The sequence below is a fragment of the Scophthalmus maximus genome, chromosome 15, assembly GCF_022379125.1.
Source record: "Scophthalmus maximus strain ysfricsl-2021 chromosome 15, ASM2237912v1, whole genome shotgun sequence".
Classification (NCBI taxonomy): domain Eukaryota; kingdom Metazoa; phylum Chordata; class Actinopteri; order Pleuronectiformes; family Scophthalmidae; genus Scophthalmus; species Scophthalmus maximus.
The window spans coordinates 9,846,910-9,874,685 of record NC_061529.1 but is presented as its reverse complement, the minus strand read 5'-3'; the positions used below and the strand labels follow the sequence as shown (position 1 = coordinate 9,874,685).

Genomic DNA, 27,776 nt, shown 5'->3' with positions numbered 1-27,776 from the left:
CCTTTCAATTCAGTTCTTTTTTCCTGGCAAGTAGTAATTAGTAATTTTGCTAAATCGCCGTATGTTCCTTGTAAGGGCCACTGCTGGTTCACAGGGGAGTGGAGTATCTGTCATCAAAAAAATATTAACACATGCAGTTTCAGGTTCGAGTTCCTTTACTGGTTTTCACAGGTTGAGACCACCAACAACTGTTGATCAACTTTGTCTTTCCTGCTTCGCACTTGCTGAAACGTATTCAACGCTTGCGGTTCATGTGTGAGTTCCTTGGCACGCACTACGTGCAAAATGTAAAAAAAAAAAAGAAGTAAAAAACATGTTTCAAAGCCCTCTGCATTTTCTACTGAGGTACTTGCCTTTTCTGCAAGATGTGTTTGTTTTGAATAACAATATGAGGTCTCCAAACAACCCAGGCAGTTATTCCCAGGATCATGTGTCTATCCTGTCAAAATTAGCATCGTGAAAACTACAGAAACAAAAAGACATGGCTACATGATGTATTTAATTTCACTATTGTTTTTTTTTAATGCATTGATGTGTACATGTGACCCTTTTTTGTGTATAAACACACCTGCTGGATTCTCCTGCATGTCCACTTCAACAGTTTGTCTCTGAGAGACCATCATCAGTGGCCTTCTGTGGCCACCTTGTGCAACTGGTGATTAAAGATATAACATAACAGTCATACTTATATAAAATATGTTTTCATAAATGCCTTGACACGCACATTAAACAATTGAGTGTCTGTATATCTGCCAACAATACATTATAATGTGATATGTTGAGTTTCTGTATTATTATAAATGATGAATGGAGGGTGATCAAGTAATCAACTGAATCATTAAACATTGCTCTATGTATCAGCTGTGGGCTGGACTGTTCCACAATGAGCTGACAGATGTGGAAAAAAGTTCCAGAGCTGAGGGGAGGTTCTCAGTCACAGGGTGATCGTCGTTTTCCTTGGGTTTGTCACAGGCAACATCCCACACATCCCACGTCTTCATTTGACCCAGTGTTCATTTTGTAACATCAGGGTATAAGTCGGCTCATCCACAACTGGATCCTGCGGTTACACTTACGAACCAACAGGGGGTGCCTCGGTCAAGTACGTGAGACCTGCTGGTGTGTGTCATTACACAAGGCACACAAACACTGACACTGAAATAGCAAGAGTGTCTGAGATTGTCTGTGGCCCCGGCAACAATCCAAACGTGTGAGTGGCAGCTCAATGGAGCCGAAAGACAAAACCTGAGAATTTGCAGGGAGACAATCTCCGTCACAGTGAACTGTGAGGTGGGTGGATGAAAAACTCGGCTGGGTCAATTTTTTTTTTCTATCTGTAAGACACAGAGAGCAGAGTAAATGCATCCACAGATTGTTCCCAAATCTCTCCAGTCATGGTCTACTTCTTCCTCTCTTCTCTAACGTGTGTGTGTGTGTGTGTGTGTGTGTTAGACCCTGTCACACGTGATTTGTCAGCAGATGAAGTTGGTTACTTGTCACTCGGTTGACAGGTTGATGAACATGTGGTCACAAACTTTAGCAAACACAGTAAAAAACAATCAACGATTCATTGCTTTGGAGATGGATTCACTTCTTCACAAACTGAATAACTGAGACACACTCCACTTGTTCTCCAACTAAATCGTATCACAATGTGCACAATTTATGCATAATGCATAATATTTGGGGGCCCAATTGAGCAAATGATGAGCTGATCATCAACAGCAAAGTCAGAGTCATGTTAGAATCAATGAATTGTGAAATCCTAGGTAAATGTTTTTACATAATATAACTGCAGTAAATTCCTGTTACAGATGAATTCAAGGTGAAAACGCTGAAGAAGAAGAAGAAGAAGAAGAAGAAAGAGAAAAAAGTGAGACAACACAAAAATAATCATAACAAATGTTTAGTTATTGTGATAAAGAAGGAATTTTAATCTGGTACGTACATTATGTACAATATAGCATCCTTGGACATTCACTAAAGCCAAGTTTCAGTGAACAACAGCCTTTGAGAGATATACTATTTCTACTATGATGCAACACCCTGCCAGAAATGCACACGACAAGAGAGTGATCGCATTTAAAGTTAACAGGCTAGCTGGAAATGTATCATTTTCTCACAGGCGCCATTGTGTGTTCACGGGTCATCCCCATCGGATCACTTGAGCTTTGATTGTGACATTATAAAAAGAAAGAAAAAAAGACAGGCTCTATCTGGATCACACAAAAGCTCTCATCCTCCCCTGTTTTATATGCGATGTAAGGAATATTTGATGAAAAAAATCATAGAGAGAAAATTGAATTAATCATTATATCAGTGAAGACAAGTCTGAAGAGATAAATCTAGCACATTCTTCAGTTTGGAGAAAAAGTGAAATGGTAAATTTGGTTTTGTGAAACTGATTATAATGGATTCTGATTGACGGTGATGATGAAACTTTATATTGCCATCGTCAAAAAGTGACACCCTGGATTGCAGTGAGTGAGACATTGCTAAGACTGGGAGTATAATATTGTTGTAAGACCAGAGAGAATTACTAGAGTGTTTTAGATCGTGTCAAAGCCCTCTGAAAATACTCCTCCACGTCTCTCCGTAGCTGCTTCTCACCAGTTACAAGAGAAACATGTGGAAAAAGCTTTTTTTAGGACTGTAACTGCACACTAGAGGTTATACAGGAAGTTCTTTTAACAGATGGTTAGGGGATTTAAGGCTTTAAAGAAAGTAAAAGTTCTTATTTTCTGCCTAATATGTTTTTACATCAAGTTTTAAACGGGAATTTATTTTCATGTACGTCAGAGCCGAGAGTTGGCCAAAAAACAAAGCTATTTTTAGGAGGAATTACTTTGTATGTACTGAAATCTCGAAAAATAATAATTGCAGCGTTTTTCCCTTTCTCAGGCATAAACAGCCAGCCCACTTTCAGAAAAAAACCCAGAATAACACTAAGGGGGAAAACTAACACACACATTGACTCCATAAATAAAAATCAAATCCAGTGATGGAGTGATCTCCTGTGGACGTGCAAACATCAAACAACATCTTGGCTTCTCTGTTTGTGCTGAGAGCGGGAAAGGAAGGTGCAGAGACGCTGACCCGCAACAAAGTGGAGTCCTCAGTGACAAAACCAGCATCACCTTTCATTTTAAACTCCATCACTAGTGTCTCGTAGCCACTTTGTATGTTCAGCTTCTTCCTCCTCATCCTCCTCCAGGCGGCAGATCCTTACTTCTCTCTCTCTCTCTCTCTCTCTCTTGCTATATTCATTTCGCCGAGTGTTTGTCTCAGATGATTTCCAGGACGTCACAGGGCACGAAGCCCCTCTTCTTTCCACTTGCCACTCTGATGAAGCCGCTGCGCTCTCCCTCACTGCTGACACAGATCTGAAAGCACAGGGGGAAATTTTACTGAGCCTCAACTTAGTTTCAATGTTTTGTCATGTGTGTCAACCTTTCAATATACAGACTTGTCTTGTAATCCGTGGTTACATGTCCATAGTTTCTAAAACTTAGGGCATGTTCCAATGCTCATTTGAGTCCCAACATGCCCAGAAAAAAAGCAATGTTGGAGGAAATAGAGCCTGAACCAAGTACAGCCGTTACGCCGAAATGCTCCTGTAATGGCTAAGTGCTGAGAGGGATCCAGTAACAGACGACTCCAGTCAAACTTTTTAGAAAATAAATGTGTGAGGGAAGAGTCGCTGGAGGTCAGAGGTGGTGTGGGAGCAGCAGACGGGTAATAAGTTGGCCAAAAAACTGCTGGATAATATGACTCTGATGTGCAGCAATAGGTGTGATCATTAATTACACACAGGTACCATTTGGAAAATGCAATGTCCATGACAAAGGTCATCGTGATGATAATGATGATGATGATGATGATGGTGGTGCACTGGATCGACACTGCTAATGTTTGGTCTAAATTGATTCTTCATGTGTTTTGTCTTTGTGTCTACAGGGACGAGCAATTAAATCAAACAACCGGGGGGAACACCCTGTCCAGCCAGTCTTTATATGAAAACGTCAAAATTAAGCCGACCATCATTTACTCATAACCTTCATCATCATCACCATAATTGTCAGTACCTGTCCCTCCTTCAGGGTGATCTGGCCTTGTTCCTTACAGCCAATGAACGTCCTGTTACACTTGAACACTTGGTCGCCGGTCCGCACCTGATGAGCAAAGGCTGCTGGGAAGAAACCGATCCTGTCCTCAATTAGCCCCTGCAAAAAAAAAACATTAAAAACAGCTGATGCATGAAGAGGCTGCAAAGGACATAGGAGGATTACAAACCCAGTGTTTTTATAAATGATTAGATAAAAGCTTTGAAAAAAATACACAGCTTCTGTTGGTTACAGTTGATTGTACCTATAACGTTTGATATAATAACTTCTATTCACTACTATTACATGATACGGAGTGTAACAGTCCTGGAGATGAGAAATTGCGATACAAATGTACACAATCTTTTATCGCGATACACAATGACGGAACCGTGAAACCCCAGTGCAAGTGCAGCCTGTTGAGCTCTCATTATTTTACCATTGTAACAGCACAATTTCCGTTTCTTAATTAACACTATATCACACAAACCTGTGTATTACATGCATTATTTTATTTAAAGTTAGGGTAAGCTTTATATTTTATAATGTACTATTATTCTTCCAACTACATGTGTCTACATTGCTCATGCTAAAATTTAGGCTAGTTCAATAAGCTAAACATTGCAGACATTCACGTCAGCAGTTTGAGGACAAGTTGGTCACACAACCCTCACCCTCAAAAAAATTAAAGAAAATTTTACACTATCATCAAAATGCATAAACTAAACAAATTATGAGCCAAAAAGAGGATTTGGGGAATTGTTTCATCCCTACCTGATTCATGTGATAAAGAAGATATTGTGTTCATGTTTTGTATGTACAGTACAAACACATTGTATGCAGGTGCTAATGATTGCCTCTTGACTTGTTAGGAGTCCATTGTTCAAAGAGCAAACAGGCCAGATGTCTCTGTTTATCTAGAGGCTGAAGAGAACAACAACAGCATTAAAATGTGTGATGAGTTCCTTCATGGTCTGGTGGCAGCAGGCTGCCTTTGCACGGTCACGTTTTAGCCCTTTTATCTCTGCAATTTATCTGTCGTGCATTTCTGTCCCGAGGCAGCCAGTTTCCCTGCTCCTATAATTTACAGCGGGATGTTTTGTAATCTATCAATACATTTTTTTTTTACGTGGCATTTTGGGGGCTTATGTGGCAAGCCCATGATATATGTAAACTGGACAACAACACATTTGAAAACTTTAAATTTAGAATCTTGGATGAATTATTCTATACGTAAATTATACTTTTAACATATAAAGTGTGTTAAAAGTTTAAACAAGTACATTTCTACTTGTGTTGAAGTATAGTTACAGTGCATTTTAATTGTGTTATAAATGCAGTAAAATTATGTTAAAATGCAGTGGCAGTATATTTTAAGTGAATTTATTTTGTTCTCAGAATATATTGGAAATACACTATAACTCATTGTCAGTATACCTTTTTTACATTTGCAAAATCATACTTCTGATGCTTTAAGTATATTTTAACACTAGTATGCTATTTTGGTAAGTGAAAGTACACAAAAATACAGAAAAAAATATGCTTTTAACAATTGAAGCATCCCTTAAGTGAAGTATATTAAAAACAACCTAAGTTGTTTCATTGTAACACAACTTCAAGTATAGTAATTTTAAACATAAAAAAGTAAACTTAAGCATATGAAATATACTTTTACAAAATCTATTTAAGTATATATTTTTTTTCGCTTGGGAAATTATACTAAAAAAGAGATAAGATGAACCCTGTCACCACTCGGGTGTTACATGCTGGTTGGTTTTGTACCCACCTTCCACCAGTCATCATTAGAGTTGTCAGCCAATAAGATCCGGTCTCCCGCTCTGCAGTGAAAAGCAGAAGAAGTCAAATTCAGCCAAAAAGTTTTCCCTGTTCATATCTTGCACGACCAGATTAAGTGCGGCCCTGTGGCAACACTGAGCAATAGGCTCTTAGTGACCCCTGTTGATGGGTATATGGTTATTGCTGGTTTTTGAGGGCTATGCAAAATGCAATTTTTGGTGTGCTTCTGTGGTACAAAAATGTTACTAAGATAATATATTTACAAAAATATCTACATCCACTTTGGGGGTCTGCATATCTGAGCTGCAACTATAGTTGCATGCTAATAGTGAACAGCTATTGAACAACTATTAGCCTGCCCTGCTAACTTACCTACAGAAATGTAGAGTTACTTAAAAAGCCAAGAGTCATAAAATTTGCAATAATTGCTAAAAACTATTGTGTATGGTGTTTTGTTACGAGTTATAAATAGTTATTTTCTTCCTCTTTTGGTTCAGTTAACACACTGGCTGTCGTTTGCGTGTGTATGCTGACCATGATTCAGAACACACTGTTTAATGTAGGTGAGAAACACCACAGCACACAAAAATCTTGTTAGGTGGAGAAAACAAAGTAGACACATGTTGATTCAATTAGAACAACAGGAAATTATCCAGATGAGCATTTCCTTCAAATAGTGCGCATCACAATCAAGTTAATGATGAAGACGTGATCCATGAAAGTGGAGGAAAAAAAGGTTGGTATAGTCTTTATCTATTTAATAACAAAAAGCAAAAGTGGACTTTTTGAATCTGTATTTCTAAAATACATCTCTCATCGTTACAGTCACAACAGAGTCAAAAGTAAGCAGGTAATCAGAGCATGTGGCAGCAACTGAAACCGATCACAAAACTGATTTCCTCTCTTATGATGAAAATCGACCCCTTTTGATTAAGTATTCAAACATGTTAGTGTTTGATGTACTGATTGACGTAACGACAGATCTTAGCGCTGTAGAGCAGGTATCGGTGAATGGGGCTCCTAGTGGAGAAGTTAATGAATCTCAAATCAAGTCAAGTGAAGTTTATCCTGATCAAAGAGGGAGGACGGGCCTGTGTGTGTGTGTGTGTGTGTGTGTGTGTGTGTGTGTGTGTGTGCGTGTGTGTGTGTGTGCGTGTGTGCGCGTCTGTGTGTGTGTAGAGGAGATAGAGACAGACAAGTGCACTCACATCCTTAAATCCTCAGAGGATTTCTGTGAGGACCAGGAACAAATAAGTACTTAGGCTGAAGGACCGTTCATGATGAATGCTCTCCTTCTTGAGGGCCTATTTCAAATTATTTTGCAGATGAGTCCCTAATATTAAAGGGCAGGGGGGAAAAATCTGCAGCCCGGGGTAAACATTGTATCTGATATTTAAAAAAAGACAAGATACGTGTACACAGCTGTCTATTTTGAATTATTGTTCCATCATGCATATACAAAAAAACATGTCCGTAGGCTTTAAAGTCATAGGCTGTGTCTGAAATCACTACATTCGTTAATGCAGTACATTTTATTTGAGTGTCAGAATTTTCAGTGTCAACATAGTGTCTGTAGCATGAACACTACTTTTTTTAGTAGTCTTTTGATTAATCAGTATTCACTTTCCTTTAGCTGTTGTTTCTCTTCACTAACGCCTGAGTGATATATCTGTGTCTTTAGCTTATGCTCCGACATTTTCTTCATTGTCATTTCTTACAATGTTTCTTTATAAATATCTATTCAGCCACATGAGTGACATTTTAAGTGTACAACGTTATTTCCACCACTGCGTAAGATTATGATTGAGTGAACTAATGACTGTTTATTACATAGGGAATTGTGAATGAGTGAACAAGGGAGTGAGTTCAAAGTTCTCTGTGTCTTCACCCCATATTCTACATTTAACAGCTATCTTACCTCGGTGCTGTCCTACAAAAGCCCAAACCAAAACAAGTTAATTTAAAAACAAAAAGAGAAAAAACATATCCAATATTCGTGTGGGATCTATAAATTGACTTGTAAAAGGTCTTCTTGAAGACTGTCTTTCCTTCTCAGGAGGAATCGAAGAAGACATTAGATTTAACTGTTATTAATAGACCACCACCGCACGCACACAGGTACCATCAATGAGGCCACGCCAGGGAAATAAATCTTAGAAGACCCTCATCTGAATAGAGGAAGCTAATTAGTTCCTTTTTGTGGATCTATTCTTGTATATTTTTCGCCTGTGCTGCTCTGAACACACTGATTACATAAAAGATGAAACTGGGAAAAACACAGACGCACCAATTAAGAGACAAGTTCATTTCCTGGCATGAGAAAGTAGATGAGTCTCTGACAAGGAGCAGACAGCTCTACAGCAGTCGACACTGACAAGTTATTTTAGTAAATGAAACACCTTCTGTACACATGTGTGTTTTTGAGTCTTGGCGTGTTGACTGACTATACATAAATAAAATACGGTGTATAATAATTTTTTTTTTTAAGACATTAAAAGGCAACAGGAGTCAACAACACAGGCTTTGTTTCATTGCTGCTATGGAAGGCTTGTGCAACAGATCATTATATTCTTATTTTAGAGTTAAAAATAAGATAATACAGCCCTTATCCGTGTAATTTTAAAAAATGAGAACACTGATACATGATGCACAAATGACAGTAGCTGCTTAAATCATCATCATTATCACTGATAATGCATCATTAAACAGAGAAACTGCAATATTTAGGAGCTGCAACTGGAACTGATTGCTTTGATATGAGGGTGAAATGAGCAGCATCTTTGTGTTTTGGCTCAGGCCTGGTAGGTGACCTTTGGGGACCTACACGTGTGTATGAATTAATCAGCTCTAGATTCAATCTCTCTTGTTCTTGAATCTTATTTCACAGTGAAGTTGAAATGGTGCCCCCGGAATTTTATTGCAATATGCTTACTTTTACTCCTCCTTTTACCCAGTGGGTGGTGTAGCAGGAGTTCTGTGTAAGAGATGTAGAGAGTATGTTCATTTGTGCAAACTGACCTCATCTCCAGATCATGGCTCTCTTGCGGATTGAAACTGAACAAGGCCACATAGGTGTTGAGCGTGAGAATGTCTTTCTGTAGCTGGCTCTGCTCCAGCTAGACAACAAAAACAAACAGAAACACACAGACAGATTTGATTTTTAAAGAGTTTAACTGTCCCTTTTCTCGCACTTGTATCTTAAAATATCCTTTTGGCATTCACGAACAACAGGAGAAGAGCTTGTTTACAGTACACTGGTAGACTGAGGAGCCGCTTCAATTGCTCTGCAATCTGTTCCCTCTAATCCAGCGACAACATGAGTGGGAGAGGCAGGATCAGCTTTTCATGAACGCTCAGGAAGTTAAAAAAAGGACAGGGTTGTGGGCGGAGAGGAAGTTCTCCGAGAAGTGTTAGTACAATTAGCAGGGATATAAAATGCTCTTCACACCTGCTCAGGAAACTGGTGGGTGATTTTCCTGTTCCATCACAAATACCTTGAGTCGGAATACAGGATCCCTGAAATCCATCCAAGTGATAACTTTATCCTGCATGGTTCCTGGAGGAAAATTGTGCTAAAACATTATGCGAATGGCTTTTTTAAGGTATGGAAATGAAGAGAAGTGGTTACTGGTCTTCTGTGGCTCCCAAAGCGACACGCTCGTGGCTGATGGATGAGCAGAGTCAAGTGTGGCCACAAGGCAAACGGCCTCTGAGGCCTCTGGGTAACAGCGATATCAAACAGTGGCAATACATTCCAGCTAAGTAAGAGCTTCTCGCTGGCCTTGAGAGACTCTTGGTGCCTGACTCAGTAAATGAAAGGACGGACAGGCCGAGTTAACAGCCTCCTCTGTAAGTTATTGGAAAAAAACAGTATTTGAGGTGAAGGACAAAGCAGTGAGAGAAAAATAAGAAATAAATTGCAGAGCAGTGTGGATTCGGGTAGTAAAACAATGTGTAAACATAACTTTCAACCTATAATTTTTATATGAACATGTCTGGAGACAATTGCCTATTTGCACATTCAGCATTATTTGATCCACTGTTGGGGAAGAAAAGAACGGAATCGCTTCAGTCAACTGGTCTCAGGGAGCTTGACACTAAACGTGAACTAAAAGTGTGAACAGATAGGCGAACCTGTGTGAGCGTGTATTCCCATTTATGAGTGTGAGCCTCCCATCTCCAGTGGGAGGCTCCCTGTCTGGTGAAGATGAAGTTTTTGTGCGTTTTCCTCTGCTCATTACCCCCGGAGCCTCCATCTGTCTGTCCGCCAGCCTGAGCTAATGGACCTGTCGTCTGACAGACAAACCGCCCGCTGCCAGCTGTGCTCGGTCCAGCCTGATAACACCGCACCATGCACGTCCAGTCTCTTCCCTGAAATTGATTGCAAGACTCTATTGCAGAGGGGCGTGTGTGTGCGCGCGCGTGTGTGTGTGTGTGTCTGTGTGTGCAAAGGCATGTCTGTATGTTTTTTATTGCCTTGTATGGTTATTTGTTCATAGGTTTTCCACGTTTCAGTGGTTCATTTTTCACTGATGACAACAGAGATAAACACGTAAAACTATTAAAGCAAACAGAACAGATGCCTGGACATTGGAAATATGTACAAAGAACATCAACACTGAAGGCACCTCTCCATAAACCCCCCTATGGAAGTTGAAAAGATAGAGAGGTAAAGAGCTGTTTTTAAATATTCATTGTTATGGGCGATGAGATATTCTCAGAGGTTAAACCCTCTTCTCTTTCCCTGGCAGTGATTTTGCACCATCAGCGCAACATTTTCACTGTAGATAAATACAGCAGCACAGATCCCAGAGCTGCAGATCCAAACATTAAGGTCAAGGCTTCGTCGTATCAGTGCAGGCCAGTGGTCGTGTCAGTTCGCGTATGATTTGTTACAGCAGGAGGAGAAAGCCCTGGGAAATTCAGCAGTGAAGACAGAGGCGAGGGGCCAAGTGCAGCATGCTTAATGGATGCAGAATGGACTGGCTGGGTATCAGTTCTCAGAGTAACCACGCAGGGTTCAGAAGTTGGTCAGTGAGCAGAATCTGCTCTCAGGGGTGATCAGACTACATGGGCTGCAGAACAAGCAGCGTGAAAAGTGAGTGAAAAAGTTGACTGCTGTAACTGTTAAATTACTGAAAGACTGTTTCAGCACGCCATTCGTCCAAACAGAACATTCAGTTTACTTTTTAGTTTTAAGGCCAATTTACAAAAATGACAGGAAATTGTCTCTGCATGGATTACATCAAGAAAATTTGTGCAACAAAAGAATTTGTATTAACTTGCAATTACGACTATTAACTTGTTAAAAAACTAGGTTGTTGTTTTAAAGACAGCTTTAAGATACACGTTTTTTTTGGCAGGTAAAATTCGTTAAGTTTAGGTTTTTCATATGATGGGTTTCTTAAAGAACTAGTTTAGTATTTGTAGACTGGTAGACTGCATATTGAAAAAAAATCCTGCAAAAGATACTTAAATCAAAAACAGCTAAATTAAAAGCACTCTTTTCAGACTTATGCACACCCAGTTTTCTGCATTAGATATTTCATTTGTTTATTATTGAGTGGATTTGTTTCTTACCGTGAAATCCTCAGGTTTTCTCTCGAGCTGGGCGTAATGCTGCGTGCCATTCTCAATGACAGTGAAAACTGAGAAAACAAACAAAAAAATGTAAGAACTAAGACTCTGTAAAAGAATAGAATTGAAACCCTGCCTGCATCCTCTAAGACCTGCAGTTTCCAGCAGATTCCATGTTGAACACAAAAACCACACTGATAAATATTCCTGTCAGGAAAAGTGTAGACTGCAAACATTATATCAATCAATGCGTTTCCCTACAGGAAATACTTAAGCAGCATTGTAGTTATGCCTGAAAAGTATTTTGAATACCAAGGACTGCCTTGGTGCAATCCACCATTCTGTTTGCCCTGTAATTAAAGTGAATACATCAGATTGTAAAGGGTCAGTGCTTTGCCCTTGATTATAGAAACTATTATGCAGCAGAAAAACACACCAGTGCCACTGAATCAAGAGCTACACACACAGTGCAGGTTAAAGGTTAAGGTTCATCTGAGTGGAAAATATCAAAGAACCTTATTTGATGGTTCATCGGAGAATTTGATGTTGCAACCGTCTCAGACTCTCATGTGAGAAGAGCTCTAGAAGTGTGGTGTGTAGTTTTTTTTATACCCTGTGTCACAACTAGGCTTTGATCTAAGTGGCAACTGTTCCTTCATGCACACTGACCATCATCACTGTGTTTTCTTGATAGCTCCTGTCTGCTGCTGTGAGCCACCACTTCCTCTGGAACCTTATCCAAGTCACTGGTCTGCAAATATAAAAGATGAAAGATACAAATCCGTCAATCATGTTCCCAGTTAATTGACTAATCTTTGAGTCCATGAGAATCTGAAAAATAAATAAATATATAAAATGTCTTCCAGAGTCCAAAATGGTGTCTTTATATCTTGTTGGGATTGTTTTGTCCAACAATCCCAAAAGCAAAGATACTCAGTTATGACATATGAAACAGGGAAAAGCTGCTGCAAATCCTAATTTTCCGGAAGTTGGGATTTTTTGGAAATGTTTTGTAAATAGAATAAAATTCTGAATGATCCCACAGAAAAAGCTGCTGTTTCAGAGGAATCTGTCATCTGGCAAACAAAGTCTGCATTTGGAAGCTATTAGCATAAACCCTGTTGACATCACATTGTCTCTGTGAGTCTCCGCTGACACACACGCCCATTCACTAACAGCTGCACAGGACAGGACAGCTCTCTGATGTCATCATACAGAGGCTCCTATCCAGATCGCTTGTACAGCTTAGCTTACATTACAAGGGAAAAGCTATGATAACAGATTTGCCGTGTGCAGTACACACAGAGAGAAAGGAGGCTGGGGAGGACTGAAAGCTCAACTATCTGTCCAGTCTATCTTCAGAGCTGTAACATGAGCGTTTGCACCGACATCTCCCGTCGTGACTGCATGGACCAGACTGCCTTTATTGGTAGTGTTTACAGCCCTGCAGTGGCAGTATCTATTCACACAATCTAAAAAATGAAGATTGTGGGACAAATACAACAAGCATAATACCTGATGGAATTCTGATGGGATAGAATAACTTACAGTACAGTGTCACGTGTAAACAGGGAAAAAACTAACACTTTTCAACATGATGAATTGTCCTTTACTTACCGAGTTTCTGTGTGGAGACTCTGAGCCACTTGCTCTCTTGGCCTTTTGTGCCAGAGACGTTCCGAACCTCAAGGCCTCGTACACGGGGTCCACCTTATTCCCACAGGCTGTACAAAAGAACAACACAAGACACAATGAACGCTGATGTCAAACAAATGTTGAGCTTCTGTGAAAGTGTCATAGTGATTCTGAAAGGATCAAGTTCAATTTTCACACATGAGCATCCGACCCCAGACAGAACTGGACGTATTATGGAGCTTTAAGCCGCTCACCGATGGGCATTACTTCTTTGATGCAGCCATACTGTTCCTGGATCAGTAACGGGGAGCTGTAGTACCGCCGAAAGCCTTTTGGCTGAGGAGGGAAAGACAGAGAGGGGGGAAAAATATAAAGGCGACAGACATTAGAGACAAATCGATATGCAGCTCCGCAGGCAGCACAGCACCCTGGCACTGGAATGCTGCACATAACTCTATTTAATCAGACATTTCTGAACACAACACAACATTGAAGAGATGCCATACTGGATGCCGGGAATTACAGCAAGCTCCAGCATATTTCCCCCCCAACAAACTGAGCAAGCTAGGCAGCGTCAGATAAATGCTTAAAATATACAGTAAAGAAAATGTGACCTGGATGGTACTTTTGTTTCATTCTTAAAGTGCACAGCTCCCTTCATGATGGAATGATCAAAAGTATGAATGAATGATTGAATATTCAATTCATGGTGATATTCACAAAGGCAATTTTAATGTGAGAATCATGAATCTTGAAAGGAGAAAACATGAAAATGAAATATACTGCGCCTGTATCCTTATCCTTCTGAGTTAAAACATGTACTAATGAACGTGTATGATTCCACTGTGAACAAAAGCACCTTATGCAGTGTGATTACATCACAGTGCAACAAACTAACTGGCACGAAAAAGGTGAGGATGGGAAAAACAACGGCACAACTGATGGATGGCTGGAGAGTCACACAGCAGGAGAGACGAAACGAGGGTGGAGTGGAGAACAGATGCTGAGGGGGCTGTCAGACTCGGTCCACAAGCAGTACCACTGCCCTGCGGCAGAGACGCAACATTAGTTCTGCTCAATTTAAAATTTCATCTCAGCGCATTATTGTTTTAATGAAAAAAATACCCATGACAAGGGTTTTGAATCATGCCTGACCGTCATAAAAGATTTGTTATATATACGAAGTTGAAATCCAAACACGCAGGAGTAGAAAATGTGAGGTGAGCAAAACCCACTGTCGTCAGTTTTCACACTTTACAGAACTTTCCCCTCACTATGCTGGATGAGGTCATTGTTTTGCAAAAAGCTCTGTTTACCACCATACACTCTGAAACACCCATCAGGCATTTTAAGTTGAGGATTCTCATTTCTTTTCATCTGTCATGCTTATGGGTTTTTGCACGGAAATTAGTAATTCAATGAGCTTCGAAATAACAGTGTTGAATATGCATATGTTTTGATCTTGTCTCTTCTGATGGCTCGGAGCAGTGTGGCATCACACATTGTGGTGAGAGACAGATCTGACTTCACAAACTGTAGAGCTCAAGTCTTCTGAAATGCCACCAGTTTACACTGAGCAGCAAGGAAACACAGAAGGACGGAGGACAAGATGTGGATGAGGTTGTGGTTGTGAATAGGGGTGACGCAGGACACCTGCTATGGTTTGTGTGTGAGTGATAAGCACTGATCAGGGAATCATTGGATTGATCAAACGTTCTGTATCAGTTGAACCTTTTGAATTGCGTCACTGCAGCAGATCGACTACAATATGCAGCTCGAGCACTGTAGTCAAACTCAAATTTAGATTCTAGATTCAGACTGAGGGTGTTAGCTGAGATTCAAGCAGTGACTCACGCATTAATTAACAAGTATTCATTATTGACCTTGTTTTATCCATCCCAGAAATACTGGGCATAGCAACATACTGCACCTGCAAGCTGCACACCGAGCCATAAAAAGGACATTAAATGTTTGCTTCCAGGTAAGTTACAAAACATTTTCTACATTTTAAAAAATACTAAATCACCAATATGTTACAGCTGTTTGTTGCCAAAAGAATAATTATAATTCCAGGTTCTCTTGAAATAATGTTATGTAACCAAATAGCTGAACCACAAAGGCCGACAGGTTAAATACCTCTGATTTTTCATTTATAAAGTCATTATCACTGTGTCAGTACGTTTTTGAAACTTATTGAATAACTGAAGATGAAGATTCAGACCATGAGGTAACTTGATATCCTTGCTAAAGGGTTCTCAAGCCAACAGAAACAAGCATGGCTGCAGAAGTGTCCAAGTTTAGAATAAGTCCAGTTTGGAGCTGAGCTCCACTGGGGAAACTTCCCTTTTTATGCTCGACCCCTCAACCTCATTTTCCACTCCTGAGAGCCGATCATTTCTTCAAATCTCATCCCCTAATCTAGTGGAAAGACGTCACGACGGGGAATAAGAAAGCTTGCCTTTACAGTTAGTATCACTCCCATATTATTACCGTATGTCATGAGCTTGACTTGGTTCTTGCTGACTAACACCAACTCAACTTCCTGCTCAGGTCCATTTATCTTCTAGGTTTTCATGTTGGCGCATAAACATTTTTGAAATCAACCAATCAGAACTTGCCTAATGTTTTGTCTATATTATGACTCACTTTTTGAGCTCGTTAGCAAAAACTGTGGCTTGAATGAAGCAAAAAAGGGAAGAAAAGTTATTTAATTAGAGCTGAATAATTTTGACCAGGGTGGTTTGGAAACAGTATATCAGCCTAAAAGGCTCCTTAACTTTAAAGGGTTCAGTTTGTTTCAAGTCTCTCCAAACCAAATCCAAAGCAAAAGTGCTTATGAGTTAAATGAGAATGATGAAAGATTCACAACAACAGTAAATTGTCAATCTCACAGGCAAATATAATTATCACCTGTCAATATAACAAAAGTCTGCATTATTACATCAAATTACCTCTGATAATCTAATAATTCATAAAGTGATGATTAACCTCAAATAACTCTACAAAGACTGACGTGTGAAATAAAGAAATGCCAAACACATTCAGTGTGATCTATTGATCCTGATTTATTGGCTCATGCTGATGGCAGCGCAGAAGAACTTAACGGACGTGAGGCGGAGGTCAGCCTTTTTGTAAATGCTGTGCTATACTAATATTATCTAACACACAGAGTGATGATATAACGATGATGTGGATGATGACGAGGACGGATGGTGGTCACAGATGTACCAGAATGCTCACACATACTGTAGAGTGTGATTTCTGAATAAGCACATTCTGGTGGGAAACGGTCTCACAGCCAACTCCGCTATGTCTGTTTCGGTTGTTCATAACGACATAAACAATTTTACTTCTGACGCTCAAAGTCTCTAAAACCAATTGACAGCAAAGTGAAGGGTATGCTGTCTGTACCGTGGCTCGATGTCTTCATGCATCTTACCAGTTTGCCCATGCAGCGCTGCTGTCCCACTCCATTCTCACATTTGTGGTGGAGGCTCATCTTGCAGGCTTTGCAGCGCAGACCGTGCTTTGCTGTGTTTCCCGCCAGGAATACCACATGTTTGGCTGTGGTACCTGACACACACAAACACACACACAGAAAAAGAGGCAACCGGTTCAAATATGTCATGCCAGGAGCTGGAGTCAAATGGTTTTCCTAACAGGGAACAGCAAATTACACCCGAGGAGGTGGAGGAAATAAAACACGTTCAGAACACCATCTCATGCATTTATTCACTGACCCTGGATTCTTTCCCAGCATGCACGGCAAAAAAACCTGTGAAATGACATGTGGAACATTTTAACAGGGACAGAATTTAGCAAATGTGACACATGATGTGCACTTAAAAAAAACTCTGGCATAACTGAGCCAGCGCTAGTATCTCCACCAGAATTAATAAGGTTTAATCTAACTTATTTGTGAACCAAAGTTACGCAAACAGTGACAATGTGTGTGAGCGAGGAACAAAGGAATAACCACTGAGAAAGACGGAAGAGATACAATAGACGATGAAACAAAAACTGAGAATGATAAGTCTTGTTTTGCACGGAGATGTGAGATTGTAAAGACAAAGGTGTTGGCAGAGAATAAAGCTCACATGGCAACAGTGACAGCTAAGTCTTTATGCGAGTGTTTGTAAGGCAGAAAGAAAGACTACAAAAGGGCATGAGATGAATAGGCAGGTATGCATGAATGTTAAATAGGTAGTACTGACGTGTTTGGGGAGTTGAAGGGATGTGATATCACTGTAGCCCTCACTGATCCTCTTACAGAGTTAATTAAGTAAATGTGAACTTGATCCTGAAGAAGGTAGTCTTTAGACTGAACAGGTAAATAACTGTAGATTGATCTGTCGATAATCCGGGTTTGTAAAGTTATAAAATATTGTGATAACACTTTCATGACCTTGACACTTTTCCTGCTCAGGGCAGAAAAGAATCATGAAAACTGGGCTAAGATTGGAAATGGCATTTGACATTTCCTAAGCTCCACTTCTTCCCCCAAGGAAGGGAAAGTTATTGTCAGCTCTTACTGGACAGAGGAAGCTCGTGGTTTAAGGCCAAACAAATGAAAAATTGTGAATTTTTTACTCAAGGAGAATCGGCCCAGTGATAAATGTCGGCGTAGTCCTCTGAGAAGATCAGTCATCTGTAAACCATTATGTGTTGCACATAGCCTGAACACCACTCACAGCCAGCAGCGGTGTGTCGTTTGACAGCTCTTCTGAACTAACAAGAGAGGACAGTGTTACCAAGTCCCAGTGCTGTTATTAGTCGGCAGCGATGTGCCTCCGGCTCCTGATTGATTAATCAATGATCACGTGCCCTGCTCTGGCCCACACTCTCTGTGAGCGTGCGTGTGAAAATATGGACATGCACAGGAATCATCGATCTACTTCAGTGGGCGCCAGGAGCGCAAGGGATCAATGCAAGTTGTAATCGCAGAAAGATTGTCAAGTTTTGTATCTTTTTTTTGTGTGTCCATTGTGCTGGGCTAATAACGTCAGTTTTCAGTCCACTGTGATGAGCAGTGTGAACAGGATGAGCGAGCAGAGGGAAGGCTGGACTGTAAAAATGATACCAAGCAATACACCTGATCCCCGGACAAGACGGTAAACACACAATATACCGTTTACTTTAAGGTAGAAAGCCTCTCATGTGTAGTTTACTCAGCCAGCATCAAATCTCTGCTCACGCTTCACGTGCTGTAATGTGAACTGGCGTCACGGCTCTCTGGAGCTGGACAGCAGTGAAACTCAGTAGTGTGTGGAAAACTGGATCTGTATTCTCCATGTCAAATCTCCTGTGTTGTTTGGCTGAGCTGCACTGACACAAAACGGAAACCGGGAGGAAATGTGATCCTGGCCTGAATCCTCGCCGGTCAGCCAGAGATCACCATAACTACAACAATGACAAAGACAAAAACAACAGGAGCAGGGGCAATGAGTACAACCTGCACCACTTTTTTAGGCCGCTTCAGGTCAGAAAACTATTTCTCCATGGGATCTTCAAGACACCCTTGACTCAAGCTCCTGTTTGTCTCCGTGGAGGCACAGGAGCAGGAAGCACATGGAGTTCTTGTCAAGCTGTTGTTGATCGTCATGTGTGAGCTGACTCACTGCAACATGGGACGATTACGAGAAGCCTCCAAGTTATCTGGTAACCACTGAGAAGAGAACAAACCACAGTGTTTCAGCAACACGTGACAGAAGGCTGACATTGACGCCCTGCTTTGGTATTGGCAAGGTGATGACGTTAGTGTGTGTGTGTGCGTTTGGGTTTGGGTGTGTGTGTGTGTGGGTGGGTGTGTGTGTGTGTGTGTGTGTGTGTGTGTGTGGGTGGGTGTGTGTGTGTGTGTGTGTGTGTGTGTGTGTGTGTGTGTGTGTGTGTGTGTGGGTGGGTGGGTGGGTGTGTGTGTGTGTGTGTGTGTGTGTGTGTTAAGGTGCTTTTTCCTCCAGGCTCAGAGGAGTCCAGGACTTAAAGCCATTACAGCTGTGGGCGGAAATGAGTGACAGTGCTGCTCTCACTGGCATTTGCTCTTTTTGGCAACTCTGCCTCTAAAGCCCATTATTCATTTACACTAGTGAAGGACAAGACTCTTGCCAGATTTTCCATACTTTCGTCATCTTGCCTCTTATTTCTTTCCCACAACGTCCTTTTTCCCTTCAGTCTCCTCCCCGACAGTATCACTTTCACGCTGCACACTCCTCGCTGAAGACATACAGTGATCCACTAAGCCGCCTATCTAACCACACGCCTCCTGATTTCCTGTGCAAGGAGCCTACACTGTGACAATAGCTCCTCCGCCTCCTCTTCATCTTAAGCTCCTCCACAACACTGACCTGGGCAGCCCTCCTTGGTTTATTTGCAGACTTTAATTAGTTTCTCCCACGGTCATTTAATTTTTCCTAACCATTTCCCCGTCTGGGAAATCAAGGAAACGATATAATGCTTAATGCCATACTAAAGCTGCGGTATATCAGTTCTTTCCATGAATTCATCCATGAGCAGGGGTCTTCTGGAAATCAATTGTAGAGGGCAGCCATCTCACATTGAGTGTTTTTAGAGATTTAATTGATTTGAAAATCACAAATCTCAATGTCATGCTGGCGAGGAGGTAAGACGAAAAATCACCAAGGTCATTAAAGTCTGATCACCATTTTCCGTATGATTTATCATCAGGGAACCATGACTGCCAGTACAAACATTGCTCATCAACCCCAGACATTAACCCAACAGAGCGACCTGTAGTTTGAGTCAACGCTCAAACTTGAACATGTCGGTACATCTCCAAAAATGTTCACATTACTTCACCTATTCTCAGGCTAAATGTTTAAAGACGTGGAAATAAGCTCAGATATGTATTGTTACATTGAAAAGTATAAATGTAATACGCAGTGTGTGGTGACGTTTCGGTTGTATATTCATATTAATAAAGTGAGATTACTCTTTCACCTTGTTTTGTTAATTCCAGGAATTTGAATGCCTTGATATGTTGCTTTTAGGAAGCTTGGAAATAAATCACTGTAACTCGATTCCTGTCTGACAGATATTCTATATTCGCATCTTAAATGTTGCTGAATTCTTTTTCATCATTTTAGAAGAACAGACATAATTACATATAGCACAAGCTCTGTATGTAGAATCTCTCACATTGTAAGTTATTTATTTTTCTTCAACCCAGCCCTGTAAATTTAATTTCACCCTGTCAGCCACAAATAAACCTCCCATTCACTCATGTAGACATTTATTTAATAACCAATTTGCAGCTAGGGGCCGGCAATCAATATCTTTAGCATTAGTCTGTTCTCTCTAATATCACATCAAGGACACCTGCTTTATGAAAAGGGGCTCAAAGTGTATAGTCGCATAGCATTTAGTCTGTGTAATAAAAAAGAAAAAAAAAGGAGAACAAGAGTAGTATTGGAATCAAAAGAGAAAAAAAATGCTGAAAATGAACACTAAACTGGGGTCTAAATTACAGTGTCAAATTTATAATCTGTAGTTTTATTGTAGCTTTGAATATACTGAAGGTTTTTATTTACCTGATGATGAATTACAATTGATCACATCAACAGAGCACAGTGTGAACGCCTGCAGAAAAACTGTAATATACTTGTTGCTCCATCAATTATTTCCTAACGTAGTTTACTCCGCCTTCATGTAATAAAGGTAATGAATGACTCGGGGGGCACTATATATGGTTCAGCCTTTTATAGTATGGATGGCACATTAAATTTGTACAGACTTTTATATAAGAATGGATCCAGATGAAAGAAAGTGGGTGCTTCATATTCCCTGTTGTGCTTTTTTTATTTGAATTATAATTACTATATTAACAAAAAACTGTAAATAAATCTACTGAATTCAGGTTTTGTACACACTATGGGATGCACTGTTTCTCTCCCTCTCCTCTGTGCCACTCTTTGACTCTGGGACACTTGACTATTGTAGCTGATTACACACACACACACACACACACACACACACACACACACACACACACACACACACACACACACACACACACACACACACACACACACACACACACACACACACACACACAGAGTTCTCAATAAAGCAGGACAAATTAAGAAGAGGGCAGCATGATTTTTCATGAGTGGACCAGAGGGCACAGCTCTCTCTCTCTCTCTCTCTCTCTCTCTCTCTCTCTCTCTCTCTCTCTCTCTCTCTCTCTCTCTCTCTCTCTCTCTCTCTCTCTCTTCTGTTTTTTTCAAGAATGTATACATGAACTGAACCATATTCATGATGACAAACTGTAGTTCACAGTCCTGGGTGGAGAGGTCCATGGTAACACATCCTCACTGACCTCTACAAAATCAGTCTATCAAGGTGGGAAATGTAGAGAAACATGTTAGACTGGCTCATATTATTTTCTTGTCGGGAATTGAGATTTGAGAAATGTACTCAATCTCCCTACTAAGAACTTCAACTTAATTGAGCTATTTGATTTAGTTTTTCTGACCTTTCAAAAGGGAAATTCTAAATTCTACCTTTTGATTTAACTCGGTTTGATTGATTTTAAATAAACAATTTGAATCTGGTACTCATTTATCTCAATTGGGCAGATAAAAATCAAAGACTGTTGGAAAACTGATGAATTTGGTGGTGCCGTGCAACTTGTGCTCGTTTACATGCATATTCTTGAACCCACATCCCTAACAGTGTGACCCCCTTTCTCTGCAACCTAAAACAATATCAGAGGCTTGTTGAGCAGATGGTACAGACAGCCCTTGTCGCATCCATGCCGCAGAGGCCCGGGGATATAAAGACTTAGTGGTGCTTCAGCAGTGACGGCTAACAAGGAGGCGCGCAGCCAGAGAAACCTGGAACATCTGGTAAGAGGAGAACAGGTAGAGCGGCTGGCACAGATGCTGTCGACTATCTGACACCTCGGTAGGCAGATAGAGGGACTGTGGGGTCAGTGTGAGAATAGGGAGGATAGAGATACTTTGGCCACATGTCAACAGGTCAAGTTCAATACTCAGAGTCAGGTGTAATTGTCTGTGTCACAGTGGGCATGGTTTGGCTTTGCGAACTAACAAAGAATAGGTACTTTATGAAACAAAAACCTTGTGTCCATATTATTACATCTTTCACTTGGACCTTCATTGCGATACGGTTTCAAAAGATAACCTCATGATGATCTGGTTATGACGAGGTTAGTCTAAATGTTGTTTGTTTTCTCCTATCATCTTGTCACTGTGTTTTGTTTGATATTCCGATCATGCTAATGGGGGAGCGAGGTGCTGTGACCCTACCTACGATCATGTGGTTGCACACGTCACAGAACGTTGGCTTCTTGAAGATGTGCTCCATGAAGCAGTGTCCCGCCGAGTCTACCTGCAGCGGGTTGCGTGACTGGGAGCGCGACGTGGGAGGAGGAGCGCAGGGGATGGCCGGAGGGACCGGCGGGATGGGGAGATTGGTGGTGTGCGGCGGGGCCATCCCGATGTTGCAGAGATGGCCCGTGCTGCTGCTCACGTCGGAGAGCAGTTCCGTCTTGTTGTCACCGCTGGTTCGGAAGAAGTTGTCGGCGCTCTTGCTGCGGATACTCTTGGTCTTGAAGGACAAGGATCGTTTGAGTCTCTGCAGCTGAACAGAGAGAAAAAGAGCTGAGGAAAACTGGAGTGACGGAGAAAAAAAGACACGTGGCATTAATGAGGAGAGAGAATGATAGAGGAGAGAAAAGGAGGACAAAAAAAGTAAATCAATTTTCTGTGATAACTTAAATAAATTACTGGCTTACAAAGCCTCGAAAATCATCGAGCTGGTGTCTGACTCATCACCGCTCAACTCAAACTTTTAAGATTCCCTACCTGGAGGGTAATGTGATTTCCAGGTTAGGTCAATGCATTATATCAATACTATATTTCTCACACGCTGTGCCGTCGTTCCTGGCTGCAGCCTCTATCAATCTCATTAGCTTCCCTTTTACAGTAATGCTATTCATAACACTCCTCACTGACAACTCCTCATTTAACCTCTCAGTGTGTACTTCCTCCCCTGTGAAACCCACTTAATCCTGGGCCCACACGTATAATAAAGAATCTCTAAGCTACTGTAATGGGATTTTATGCTTCTAGCTGGCATGCGGCTGCAGGTCTCTGAGTGAACAAATAGTTTATCATTTGAGGTAATTGAGGGGCAGAGAAGGAATCCTAATGATCCATTACATTTCAATATACAGGACTGGATGTATCTGTAAACAGGTGAACATCTGCAGGTTTCTCGGGATGCGTGCTGTTCTCGACATACTGTGTATTGTTTAACGTTGATATTTTTGGCAAACTTTCCTGAGCAAATTGTTTAGAGTGCTTATCATTGCAGCTTTAGCATGGTGAAGATCAATAACCCCGATGGGTCAGTATGGAAACAATCAATTTGGACCCTTTCTCAACCATTACCACCCACACACAGGATCACACACAAACAGACATGGACGTACAGCACACGTACAATTTCCTGCAACCTGTGGTAGTTCTTCACTCACATGGCTTCTTTTACATACCTTGAAAAAAAAAAAACCTCTAGAAACATAGTGATAATATTAACAAAGCCGATTCTCGATATATCGTTATTTTTCTTTGTGGGTTGAATTAACAAATGCTGTGGTGGTAAAGGACACTAAAAGTCATAGCCTGTTGGGTAGTTTTATATTTTTTGAATGGAAAAATACAGTCTTAATAAATAAAGTAATCACTAAATCAGCAAAGTGATGGAATGTACGCATGCACCGAGGAGCTCATGCTGTGTTTGATGTCACAAATACATAAGGGCTGTGTTCTATCACAACGATGGGAGGGTTCATGGGTTTGGGCAGGGTAAGTTCAGACAAACAAACAGACGAAAAAAGCCAGTCATTGCATAATATTACGTTTCAAATCATTATTCAGCCTCAGAGAAAAGAGTGCCCTAGAAATATGGCTAATGATGGATTTAACCTTGTGTGACATCCACTTAACTGAGTGATCTATTAAAAGCAGTAAATGTTGTGATGTGAAACAGCTTTTACCCTCGTGTACATGCAGGTATCCCGTTACGATGGACTAAAATCAGCAGTGCGCTACAGTTGGCACAACAGTGTATAGGCTCACCTTGCGCTTCTGATGTTCAGGCCTCACAGTATTCTTAAAGGAGGAATAAAAACACAGACACAGCTTTACTTAAACTCATTCACTCTCCTTATCCTGAATGTACGATCGATTCAACACTTTATGCTGAACTGGAAGTGAGTACGGCCGTTTGGCAGAAGCTTTAAGATAATGTGAAAAGTCAGCCAGGGGTCTCTTGAAGTACCCAGTGACGACACATGCCAAAGTAAGAGCTCACATGCTCGAGACTGTAGTAAAAAAGACAATGCATCGCAGGAGGTCCCCACTGTTATCCCCGCCGCAACCGAGAAACACGAAGCCTCGTCCTCACAAACGATCGATTGAAAAATATGCAAAAAGAGAGAAAGTATGAGTCTAATCTGTGCGAGCTTTTGGGGACAGCAGAGGAGAGTTACTTTAGCATCCACTACCGTGATGACTGGTTCAATATTGCACTGCTAATTGAAGTAGTCTGGGCAACATGTGACCCACATTGATGGCAAAACGCCTGAGGCAGCTGTGGATCTCTACCACACAGCCTACTTTTCAGCCACAAGTAGAAAGTGTAAACCCAAATGCCACTTATCTGCCAAAATGTGCAGAATAATAATAACAACAACAACAACAACAACAACAACAACAACGCATTGCTTCCTTTACCACTACAGCACACCTGTTTGAACCTGTTTTTAGGCTTATAATGAAGCCCAAAATAAAATTCTTTCCTTCATCAAATTCATTTAAATACCATTATCCCGATTAGGGGATCTTACTCAGGTTATATAAAGGGGTATATGTGGTAAATATTGAGTTTAAACTATCTCATCTTTATCAAAAGGTGGTTTGATGTCCTGATTTTATTCTAATCTTTCTCCTACACACTGAAGACGGTGTGAGGTGCCAACATGTGTCTGTATTTACTCTCTATGGCACTTTAGTTGTATGTCCTATTTGTACGGGTGATTGTATTTTTGTTGTTGTTGTTAAAGTCCATCCCTGTAGCCTGTAGGTAAAAGAAATCAGGACATAGTTGTTGGAGCTGTTTTAAAGCTACTGCCAACATCTGGGCGCTGATGCCTGTTAAGTCATCTCTTTTGTCATGTCAAGTTTGTTAACTCCATCCCATTGATAAGAGTTGGCCCGATGGTGGACCATGAGAACAAGGACAACAGCACAGTCCTACCTTGGTTTCCTGCTGGCTGGCGTTCGCCGCGGGGGATGTCGGCGTCTCATTCTGGTCCTGTTCGTCCTCCTTGCCCCCGCTCTCGTCCTGCAGCATGCTGGCCGGCGGGATCATCCTCCTCGCGTCCCCCTGCACTCAATTCGCTGGCAATCTTGTTGTGCGCGAGAGTTTGTTTTCTCCCACCAGCTGTTTACATCGTTGCCATTCCTCTATAGTCGCCGTGACCCGAGTGTGAGGGGAGGGGGGGGAGGAGGAGCAGTGGTCCGGACCCGCCGCCGCTGCCAGGGACCACAGACACCCGAGGCTCACAGGGGAAGAAATGTTGGGAAGGGAGTTGCTCAGCCAGTCAAGAGTTGAGAGGACGTCCAGCCCAGCTCGGAAGTGTCTCCTGTCCTGTCCGGCTGCTGGGCGCTTTCGCGTCGACCGCTCCGTCGCGCGTAATCCTGCCGAGCCCAGACGTCTCCAAGTCCGCGCGCCGCCGACGCGCCGAGGGGCGGAGAGCAGGGGGCGGGAGGGAGGAGAGGCAAGACGCATGGTTCAACTGAGTCACCACTGAGTGAATAACCCCTTGAGCAGGGGGGTCTCATGTGGGTGCAGGTGTTCCCGGGGCAAATCGACTCCTCTACTTTTCTGGAACCGGGTGTTGTAGTGATTTGCCCTGACCGAGAAAGAGAACGCATGTCCCGTCACCGCCTTCTCTCGGGCGAGGGCTTGACGATTCAATCACGATCATTTCATAGTAGAAAGAAGCTACGCGGAAGGCTACGATGCTGAATTGTTAGAGGGATTAATCAGAATGATTCACTTGAAGATGACTGCCACTCAGTTTGGTTGAAGCATTAGCGCGATATGAAGCTAACGCAACAGGCGGTTAGCTTAGATTAGTGTAGCATGTGGCGGAGCAGCTAGCCGGGCTCTGTTGTCGATCATTTCTTGGAGGGAAATGGGATTGTTCACTTGGACAGGACCAGTTGCTTGTGGACAAAAACTAGTCTGGTGCACAACAAAGTGATCATTCATATTCATTGTTTGAATAACTTAAGATGCAATATGTTAATTAGGCTAGGTGTCTCCACCTGTTTCCAATCTTTGTGCTAACTGCTAAGCTAAGCTAACCAGCTGCTAGCTGTGGCTGGCAGGCAGATGTGCAAGTGTTATCTTCTTGTTTAACCCTCAGCAAGAAAGTGAATAATGCCACATTTATACCATATACAAGTTTAGTATCTTTATGTTTTGTTTTTTAATCAAACTATTTGCTGGCTAGGTGTTAGATGTAGAGATGTAGCTAATGTCCGGGTCTTTAATTTTTTGGTAGTATTTAGTCTATTGATTAAGGCAGCTGGAATCTCCCAAAATGTGTATTATTAGTCAGTGAAATTCAATAAGTAATATACAAGAGGTTGAATGTGAAACTAAATTTTCTGAGAGACAACTCTCCATAGACAGCCATGAAAACAATGAGACTTTCATATATATATATATATATATATATATATATATACTTTCGCAGTGATATGAGGCATCTCAGCCGCCTCAGATGGGATAGGTGTGATGCCCGCTGTACTGATACGGCACGCTGCGTCCCTCCAGGTCCCCCTGTGATGTGATGTCCTTGAAGCTACATTGCGGGACGAAGGAGGCAGGCCCCAGACTGCAGTCTCCTCACTCTGACGGGAATGCAAAAACCCCCACACCGTCCCGGGGAGTGAGTCCACATAATCCAGCTCAGTTTTCTGCTTGAGGTCAGCAGGGAAATCCTCCCTAAATATGTACATGCGTCCTCTAAGGTGGGACAAATTTCAATTATCAGGAGTATATGTTTTGTGACGGGCCAGATATCATTTTTGTACACCCTGGACAGGTCGCCAACGTATCGCAGGGCCAACAAACAGTGACAAAATAGCATTCACACTCACATTCATACCTATGGTCAATTTAGAATCTCCAATTAACTGAACCCCACTATGCATGTTTTTGGACAGACACTGGGAAAAGATGCAAACTCCACATAGAAAGGCGCTGGTTGGTTCGAACTGGGACCTTACTTGGTTGAGTTGAGTTGAGTCCTTGAAAAGCTCAAATGTAGACCTTGGACTTGGATTGTTACTACTTGCTTACTACTTATTTTTCAAGTAGTAGTCAAGGAAGTATGAACTGGCACTTCCTTGACTACCTGTTGAAATGTCCATCAAAATTATTCGATAGCCCACCACCCAGAGCACGCACAAAAGACGAGAGAGCCAGACAGCCACAGCCTGAGTCAGTGTTGCATTTGTGCATGTATGCGTGCGTGGGTGTGGTTACTGCGAATCATGTCGGCAGAAAAAGCCAAATGCATGACCAGTTGTGCGAGGAAGCAAGAGG

General features: G+C 41.5%; 1 protein-coding gene across 5 annotated transcripts; it reads right to left on the bottom strand.

Annotated features, from left to right (window-relative positions):
- Positions 1-1,905: 1,905 nt before the first annotated feature.
- Positions 1,906-26,185, bottom strand: stac (SH3 and cysteine rich domain). 5 transcript variants are annotated; one of them, XM_035610540.2, is made up of 12 exons: positions 25,413-26,185; positions 24,233-24,265; positions 22,397-22,760; positions 16,552-16,685; positions 13,367-13,448; positions 13,095-13,201; positions 12,147-12,228; positions 11,481-11,548; positions 8,919-9,016; positions 5,890-5,941; positions 4,086-4,223; positions 1,906-3,383 (listed from the first exon to the last, which is right to left on the bottom strand). In XM_035610540.2, exons 1-12 carry the CDS (start codon positions 25,524-25,526, stop codon positions 3,285-3,287), a joined length of 1,371 nt encoding a protein of 456 aa, XP_035466433.1. In that variant the 5' UTR covers positions 25,527-26,185; the 3' UTR covers positions 1,906-3,284. The 5 variants fall into 5 exon arrangements, with proteins under 5 accessions (XP_035466433.1, XP_035466436.1, XP_035466434.1 ...); XM_035610543.2 differs by having other exon boundaries at positions 22,397-22,724; positions 25,413-26,184; XM_035610541.2 differs by having other exon boundaries at positions 22,397-22,730; positions 25,413-26,183.
- Between the last annotated feature and the right edge of the window lie 1,591 nt (positions 26,186-27,776).

Excerpts from the sequence above, each read along its gene's own strand:
- stac (XM_035610540.2), bottom strand. The coding sequence starts at position 25,526 with ATGATCCCGCCGGCCAGCATGCTGCAGGACGAGAGCGGGGGCAAGGAG. Across the intron at positions 9,017-11,480 it reads GAAAACCTGAGGATTTCACG|CTGGAGCAGAGCCAGCTACA; the intron begins GTAAGAAACAAA and ends TTTGTTGTCTAG. Across the intron at positions 4,224-5,889 it reads CTAATGATGACTGGTGGAAG|GGGCTAATTGAGGACAGGAT; the intron begins GTGGGTACAAAA and ends TTTTTTTTGCAG.